We start from the raw sequence: 9,497 nt of genomic DNA, 5'->3' as shown, positions 1-9,497 counted from the left end.
TTAATAGTTTGTTGGGAATATTCTTTGAATAAATGGTCGCGATTTTGCACATTTCTAGAACAGCAAACTATCGATTGCAACCATATGATTGGTTGTATATTATGAATTCAACGTTGTTCTTATTTCTCTGTGTACATATTTTCAATACCTTTCTCACTTTTGAAGGTCTATCTGTTTTCCACATCGCGGGGTGACCAGTCCCTGTTGTTGCGTTTGTTTATATTAGTTTCGCGTTATTTTTCTTAACCATGGCTCTCGTATTAACCATTAAAATCGTTTTGGATTTTGGTATTGATGCCTTTAGGTCATCCGAGCTCACAATTTTTGGAAAAAGCACACACCCATAATGAAATAATGACAAAAAGATAATAAAAGAAAATAACTTGGACTCTTTCTGCAAACGGTTGGTTTACACAAAAACTGATTTGCAAAATATGCCATTATCTTTGTTTATTTCCTTCCCCTCCCCCACGCGAAACGCAGAACAAAAGTACAGCAAGAGTCTCAATCTGGAAAATCACTGAATGGGTTAAAATGAATAAATAAAATACACAAATAGTTTTTTATCAAAATTTTCAACTACGCAATGGGAAGAATGGGCGTAAAAGTAAAATTAAAATTTTAAATTAAAAAAAATCAGTGGGTGTACTGAAAATCAGCTAAAAAATAATATCCTTTACGGTGAGGGTTGCCAAAGGAATGGCCATAACTGCAAACCGTAGCGGTACGCAGTTGTCGCTCATCGTACACAATAGCCGAGACAAAATGTAACGCGAGAGCAGCTTAGCACAGCCAAGACCCACTGCTAGATGATTCGAGCTCATGTTCGTGCAGTATCGCGTGCAATCGAGCACACACTCGATGTGGCTCGAGTAGGTTCGAGTAGGATCGAGTAGCTTGTGGAGCATTCTAGAAATTGTATGGTTTGATATATATAGCCGTGTTTCGAGCAGTGAGCGTCATTCAGAAAATAACAAGCAAAGAGTAAAGAGCGAGCTATCGTGAACTAGAACGTGGTGAACCAAACAAATTGAAATAGTGAATTATCACTCAAGATACACAAACGTGAACAGTTTTTCTGTGCTATCAGTGAAGAATTTCAGTGAATACAGTATAAAAGACACATCATTGACAAGATGCCTTCTGCAATTGGAATCGATCTGGGCACGACCTATTCGTGCGTGGGAGTGTTTCAGCACGGCAAGGTGGAGATTATTGCCAACGACCAGGGCAACAGAACCACACCGAGCTATGTTGCGTTTTCGGACACGGAGCGCCTCATCGGTGACGCGGCCAAGAACCAGGTGGCCATGAACCCCACAAATACAGTGTTCGATGCCAAGCGACTGATCGGACGCCGGTATGACGACCCTAAGATTCAGGCCGATATCAAGCACTGGCCGTTCAAGGTGGTCAACGACTGCGGCAAGCCGAAGATTCAGGTGGAATTCAAAGGAGAACGCAAGACGTTTGCACCAGAGGAAGTCAGCTCGATGGTGCTGACGAAAATGAAGGAAACGGCCGAAGCATACCTGGGACACTCTGTGAAGAATGCGGTCATCACGGTTCCAGCGTACTTCAATGACAGCCAGCGACAGGCCACGAAGGATGCCGGTGCGATCGCGGGCCTAAATGTGATGCGAATCATCAACGAACCGACGGCGGCCGCATTGGCTTACGGTTTGGACAAGAACCTGAAGGGCGAGCGCAACGTGTTGATATTCGATCTCGGCGGAGGAACGTTCGACGTGTCCATTTTGACGATCGACGAGGGCTCTCTGTTCGAGGTACGAGCCACTGCCGGTGACACACATCTGGGAGGCGAAGATTTCGACAACCGAATGGTGGGCCATTTCGTGGAGGAGTTCAAACGCAAGTTCAAGAAGGACGTGTCCAAGAACGCCAGAGCACTGCGACGCTTGAGGACGGCATGCGAGCGAGCGAAGCGGACGCTTTCGTCCAGCACGGAGGCCACGATCGAGATCGATGCCCTCATGGACGGAATCGACTACTACACAAAGATCAGCCGAGCACGATTCGAGGAGCTGTGCTCGGATCTGTTCCGCTCGACACTGCAACCGGTGGAGAAGGCCCTGTCGGATGCAAAGATGGACAAGAGCTCCATTCACGACATCGTGCTGGTAGGTGGATCGACCCGCATCCCGAAGGTGCAGTCGCTGTTGCAGAACTTCTTCTGCGGCAAATCGCTGAACCTGTCGATCAACCCGGATGAGGCGGTAGCATACGGTGCGGCCGTCCAGGCGGCTATTCTTAGTGGAGACAAGGACGAAAAGATCCAAGATGTATTGTTGGTCGATGTGGCTCCGTTGTCGCTCGGAATCGAAACGGCCGGCGGAGTGATGACGAAGCTGATCGAGCGAAATTCGCGCATTCCGTGCAAACAGACGCAGACCTTCTCGACCTACGCGGACAACCAGCCGGGAGTGTCGATTCAGGTGTTTGAGGGCGAGAGAGCCATGACAAAGGACAACAATCTGCTGGGCCAGTTCGACCTATCAGGCATTCCGCCGGCACCGCGCGGTGTGCCAAAGATTGAGGTAACCTTTGATCTGGACGCCAACGGTATTCTGAACGTATCGGCGAAGGAAATGAGCACCGGCAAGGAGAAAAACATCACGATCAAGAACGACAAGGGCCGCTTGTCGCAGGCGGATATCGATCGCATGCTGGCCGAGGCGGAGAAATTCCGAGAGGAGGATGAAAAGCAACGGGAGCGAGTCGCGGCTCGCAATCAGCTCGAGGCGTACTGTTTCAGTCTCAAGCAAACGCTAGAATCAGCCGGCTCGAAACTGAGCGAAGGCGATCGCAAAACTATCGAGGAACGGTGCAACGAGACACTGCGCTGGATCGACGGCAACAGTATGGCAGAGAAGGAAGAGTACGATCACAAAATGCAGGAGCTGACGCGGGCTTGCAGTCCGATCATGACGAAGTTGCATCAGCAATCGGGAGCCGGTCCATCTCCGACTAGCTGTGGCCAGCAGGCTGGCGGGTTCGGCGGACGCACGGGTCCCACGGTAGAGGAGGTGGACTAAGATGATGAAGAAGACAGAATTAGATTAGATGACAGTATTGCAAAGCGGCCATTATCGTAGGCGGAGACTGGCCCCACTCAAAAGAAGACTGTGTAAATATTGTGTAAATATGTGTAAGTTAGACAAATAGAGAATAATAACATAATGTAATTTATTGTATCAGCAAGTAAGTTCCTCGTTGAATAAAAAGAAAATTGAAACTAGATGTGGCAGTGCAATGCAATGTTTTAGCAATCAGAGCGATATCACACAAATTTGGGAATGGGGATCGGTTTACCATTGAATTGAGCATCACAAAATTATGTTAATTCCCTTATCACACCCTGTGAACAACTTAAACTATATATTTTGATTGAAGTCAGGCCATATAGTTACTTATCTCGATTAGGTAGCATATTTGACTTTGTAGAGTATAGTCATTGTAACCAAACACTTATTTTAGTCAATTGTTTACAGTTACTGTTATTATGTACAGTCAGTCCAAAAAGTATTCGTCTAGCTGAATATTTTGCAGAAAAAGGCGAATTATGGCCGCAATACGTATGGGGCGATAAAAGTAATGATGAGGTTTGATAAAGGGACCATCAATACACACGTATTACTAAAAAATAAGCATTTGAATAGTGCAATAGCAACCAAAATACATAAAAAACTAAAAAAAAGTCGTTTGATGGGCACGCAAAAAGTATTCGTCCATCAAGCTTTTTAATTATTTATGCTGGACGAACACTACATAGACATAAATTAAATCTATTATTATCAATTTACTGGTGATTTCCTTCTAAATTAATGCGTTTCTGTTGTTTCAATTGTACTTCAAGCGGTCAGAGAGGTACTAAAGGCGGGGGAGTTAAATGATTGGAGCATGATGGCGAAATCGTATCTTTGACTTATGCATAACCTATCCTACCCATTTTTGAAGGTTACAAAATGTGTGGGAGGCCTCTTTCCTTCATTTGATCAGCGTTTGGCCATTTTCTAACACTAATTGTGTGACAAACTGCCATGTAAGCAGCCATCCTTGACGGTTAATCTAACGAAATAAGCGGTTTAATGTCCAAAAACTCAAATTTTACCAAGGAATCAGTGCATTTTGTCATGGCCAATAAGATCAGGAAAAGAGGTGGGTCACATTTGGTTGATGGATCATGCTGCAATTCATCGTAGCTGGTCATGTAATAGCTTGAATGAGTGAGTTGTTACAAACATGTTTTGTTTTAATAATACCATACACAGAAATTGGCCAAATCTGTTAAGGTGCATCAAATAATTCAGGAATTTATTTCAAATTAGGCTCTACTAACATATTAAAACATGTTTAAATCGCCAAGGTCCTACGACTGACGTCTACCATAGCAAAAACAGTCTACTAAGATGCAACATCAAAATCTCGTGTAACGGCAGCATCATGGAGTCATGATACTAGGGCTCAGTGAGGTAAGGTGAGCTAGAAAAATGATTGAAAATGATAGGAGACGAGATGGGGAAATATATTCTTGCAGTTTTTAGGTACTTTGGGTGCCAGTTCTGAGAAATTGTACTTAAAAAGTACCACATGTTTCAAGAACAGTCGAGCTGGAGAACATACAGAGCATTGTTATTTGCCTGAAACACCAAACCAGCTAAAACCAAACTGATGAAAATGATTTAATAGACTCTCAATATGATATAAGTTGCCAATTTTTCAATGAAACTTGACCACGTGGCCCGGAAATGCAATATTTCTACCCGAGAATAATTGGAACAAGTCTTGTAGGATGAGTGGATCAAAAATACGCCTTTTTAAAGGTTCAAATGCTTACGTTGTGCAAGTAGTCACCAATAGTCATAAATGCAATAAGAAACAAGATTAGGACATTTTTTGATTCCATAACCTTTGTTTTCATACGCATATTACGCCAAAAGTCTGATAGACGAATACTATTTGCGCACCCATCAAATGACTTTTTTTTATATTTTGATTAATTTAGTTATTATTACACTATTTTAATGCTTTTTTAGCAGTACGCGTGTCATGATAGTCTCTTTATCAAACCCCATGATTACTTTTACCACCCCATGCCTATTGCGGCCATAATTCGCCTTTTTCTGCAAAATATTCAGCTAGACGAATACTTTTTGGACTGACTGTATGTTATTACTATGTCCATTTAGGGCTTGAACCCATGTTGTTAAGTCGTCACAGGGTTATGCAAGATAATTTCGGGGGTATTTAGGAACTTTAGGATGTTTGCCCCGTTAGGGGCGGTCCCATAGTACAGTCGTCTACTCGAACCGCTCAATAAGATGCCCGTCATGGGTTCAATTCTAGAATGGACCGTCTCCCCGTAGCAAGGATTGACTATCCGGCTATGTGGTAATAAATTATGTATAGGCCGGCATGTCCGCGTAGGACGTTACGCCAAATAGAAGAAGAAGAAGGATGTTTGCAAAGGATTTTGGAAAAAACAACGTAAATTCCAGGTGACGTTTAAGATTCACAATCAGAGAAACTGTTTCAGAACTCATGTTGATCCATAAAACTTTGTTCGAAGTGGACTTTTCAACACTTGATCGTCCAGGCGATCATAGAAACCCGGAAGGGGTTTCCCTTACTGGACATGTTGGAGTTTAGAACCCTTAACTTGGGTAGGGGGACATAACTAAACTCTAGAAATAAATTGAAAGGCGAAGTTTTTAGGCAGCGTAACATCCTATCTTGACAGTCCGAACGAATCTGTTCTCTCGCTATCGGAATTGGTTTTATTTATACTTATTAGATGTTATTTACATTTGGTTACATTTGATTTTGGAATGTGTTTTTGTGCTAATTAAAGGTGATTGATATGGGGTGCATTTTATACATTGTATCGGAGTGAGGTGTCTGTCATGTTGTGCCTATGCTGCGCTTTTAGTGTTTTTACAAATGTTCTGGAAAGTTTCAACTGTTCTAGCCAAGGAACCGGTGCGTTCGCCGGTCTTTGCATACACTGCGTTCTTAGCGATAAGTTGCTATGTGTTCGTAGTTTGTCTGCTTTGCTGTGGTAACGCTTGAATGGCTTATGCTGCGCGTTTCGGTTTTTTTCGATAAATGTGTCTCAATTGTTTTTTTTTCTATGAACGGTATGGTTTGGGTGTGTTGCTATCGTGTGGATTGATTTGCTTATGTTTTATAATGAATGTGTTGCAATGGCGTGATTTGGCTTTCCGAAGTGTGTAACAATGTATCTATAATTGATAGTATGTATTATAATAAGTTCTGTATAACAGATATGCTACACCTCCCCCCCTTTAATAGAATAACGTAATGAATCACAATGATTGAAGTTATTCTCCTGTGTACTCAATTAGTCTGGTTTTGTGTACTGTAGAGGTTTTCTCTGATGTATTGTTTTGTATTACGCAATTAGGCCCTTGGTCACTTACTACTGTGTCCAATGTAGATTTTATCTAATTTTTTCTGTTTTCATTTTCCAAATTTACCTGATCTCCTGTCTGTATAATGAGTGGCACTGTATTTCAATTTAAGATTTGATGTCTTTTATGCTTTGCTTTTATCAAATTGTCTCTGCCTATTTCGTTTGATTTTTGGAGTTTATATTTAATTTCGAAATAATAATCGTCAATATAATAAACTGGTTCTATTTTTGTTTTGAATATATCTTATGGTAAATGTGCTTTTCTTCCAAACACTAGTTCGTATGGTGTGTAGTTTGTGTATGTGTGTTCTGTTGTATTGTAAACAAATTCGTAAACGTTTGTCCAATCGTCCTAATCATTTCATTTCATTTCATTTCATTTATTTAATACAATATCCGCCATCAAGGCTAAATATAATTGACTTAAAACTAATTTAATACTAACAAATAAACAAAATAATTCATGAAAAACTAAGCCTAACTAACCTAGTCTTGACCTAGCAAAAAAGAAAAGAAAAAAAAACAAGAGTAGAGCGTAGAGACTATCATAAACTTAACAAAAACAAAAAAAAGAGAGTAATAGAAAACTAAGGAGAATTATTAAAGGGAATTAAAAGAAAAAATACGGTTACGGAAAGAGTAAAGAGAGGAGTCGAAATCAAAGAGATAGTAAAAGTGGTTAAACAACCTGAAACAGGACAGAAGAGGGCCATTGAAAGTATAAAGAGTATGACGTGTTTCAATTGACAGAGGATCACGTGGACGAAGAGAACGAGAGGGAACATACAGCGAGATGGACGAGAGTAAATCAGGAGCATCAGTAGCAGAAAGTAATAAGCCACCAATAAAACAAGCCTGAAACACTTGGCGGCGGAAGCTTAAGGAGTGAAGATTGAATAACTGCAATCGCGTTTCATAGGGAGGTAGTGAGGCAGCACCGAACAGACGACGAAAGGCAATCCTGGTAAAGAGGCGCTGAATGCTTTCAATTCTCGAACAGCCATCAATAGTGGGAGGATTCCAGATGATACTTGCATATTCAAGAATAGGCCTTACCAAAGCACAATAAAGGATTCTTAGGATGCTTTGATCTCTAAAAATAGAGGTAAAACGTAAGATAAACCCAAGGGTTCGGTTTGCTTTTAGTAGCACCTCATCAAGCTGCAGTTTAAAGTTAAGACGACAGTCAAGTATAATACCAAGGTCACGGATGGACATAACACGAGAGAGGGAAGCGCTAGAGAGAGTATAGTTAAATAAAATAGGAGAAAGAGAGTGAGAGAAAGAAATAACAGAATATTTTTCGGGACACAGGCGAAGTAAATTGGATGAACACCAATGAGCAAATGCATTGAGGTAATGCTGAAGTCTCAGACAATCAGAAGAAGAAGACACAGGTAAAAAGATTTTGATATCATCCGCATAAAGGAGATGACCATCAGGAGGTAAAACATTACAAACATCATTGATGAACAAAGAAAACAGAAGTGGACTTAGCACACAACCCTGAGGGACACCTGACGTACAAAAAAACTCCTCAGATAAGTACGACCCGGTTTTAACCCTGCATGATCGATTACTTAAATATGAGGACAGCCAGCTAATAATGCCATCACCAAAACCAAGTTTAGACAATTTAGCTAATAATAAAGAGTGAGGTAAACTATCAAAAGCAGCATGAAAGTCGGTGTATATTGCATCAAGTTGGGTACCGGCCTCAAAAGATCTAAAAATATTGGAAATAAAAGACATGAGATTAGTTGAAGTAGACCTACCAGGCATAAATCCATGCTGTTTAGGGCTAATAGCTGAACTACAACTATGAAGTATGGTTGGAAGGATACATAGCTCAAAAGTTTTGGCTGTGGCGCAAGTTTGGGTTATCCCACGATAATAAGAAACAATGCTACGGCATCCCTTTTTGTGTACCGGAAAAAGCCAACAGGATTTCCAAAGAGCTGGAAAAACCCCAAGAGAAAGTGAAAGGTTGAAAATTTTAGCAAGGTGTGGAGCAAGCACGTCCTTACAGTTTATTAAAACAGAGGCAGGAATGCCATCTGGACCAGGAGTAAAAGAACGTTTCAACCCAAATAACACCTGTACAACTGTTTCAGAGCTAACCGAAATATCGGAGAGATTAATTAAGTTCTCTGGCGTGTAGAGTAGCCCACCCTCAATAAGGTTAGGGTCACTAACCGGTGGCTCAAACATTTGGGAAAAATGTGCAGAGAATAGCTCACAGATCTCAACAGGCGTAGAGGCAGTTCGAGAATCAAGTACCATTTCATTAGGTAACGTATTGCACCCTCTTCGAATCCTAAAAAATTGCCAGAAGGATGCTGGATCAGAACGGAAACGCGATTGCAGTCTACTCGAATAGGCCTCAAAACGAGCCCTGTTGTATAGTCGATGCGCAGAGGCAGCGTACTTAAATAAACGAAAGTTGAAAGCAGATCGGTTCAGACGATACCTCCTAAGATATTTCATTCTATCCTTTTTCAGGTTGCGAAGAGTACGATTGGACCAGGGAGGATTAGGAGGGGAACGAAAAATAGGTGTACATGAAAGGAGTGCAGAGGTTAACAAAGCATTAAACGATTGGACAGCCTCGTCGACCGATGTACATTGATAAAAAAAAGACCAGTCGGAACGAGATAGAATTGAATTAAGTTTACGATAGTCTGTGAGCCGAAAATTATAACGAACTCTCAATGAATTAGGCAGAATTTCTGAATGAATTAGGCAGAGCAGAAGGTAATACATTCATAACCCTACTAGCCCTAAATAAAGAAGACGGTAACGCAATTTCTAGAGCAGGATGATGGGCATCCTGGGGCAGGAGCAGTGACGAAGCAGGATACACAGAACAACAAGCAGCTGCAGCAGAGTTGGAGAGCACCAGGTCCAAATAATGATTTAAATGGTTATGCACCCCGTTCAGCTGATAGAGTTCATGCAGGTTTAACATATCCAAAAAGCAGGAACTGGATGTATTCGAAGAAATATGTGGCACATAATGTCTTATAGCTGAAGATGAATCTGG

The 9,497-nt window shown here is 41.5% G+C and overlaps 1 protein-coding gene across 1 annotated transcript; it reads left to right on the top strand.

Annotated features, from left to right (window-relative positions):
* The first annotated feature begins 953 nt into the window (after positions 1 to 953).
* LOC120951254 (heat shock protein 70 A1) lies at positions 954 to 3,261 on the top strand. The gene has a single exon (XM_040369849.2). The coding sequence runs from the start codon at positions 1,137 to 1,139 to the stop codon at positions 3,054 to 3,056; it is 1,920 nt and encodes a 639-aa protein (XP_040225783.1). The 5' UTR covers positions 954 to 1,136; the 3' UTR covers positions 3,057 to 3,261.
* Positions 3,262 to 9,497: the final 6,236 nt, after the last annotated feature.

This window comes from Anopheles coluzzii, chromosome 2, assembly GCF_943734685.1.
Source record: "Anopheles coluzzii chromosome 2, AcolN3, whole genome shotgun sequence".
Lineage (NCBI taxonomy): Eukaryota > Metazoa > Arthropoda > Insecta > Diptera > Culicidae > Anopheles > Anopheles coluzzii.
The sequence above is the reverse complement of the archived record's forward strand: the minus strand, read 5'-3'. Positions and strand labels throughout refer to the sequence as shown.

What these genes read in the sequence shown, in the direction of transcription:
- LOC120951254 (XM_040369849.2), top strand. Translation starts at nt 1,137, where the DNA reads ATGCCTTCTGCAATTGGAATCGATCTGGGCACGACCTATTCGTGCGTG.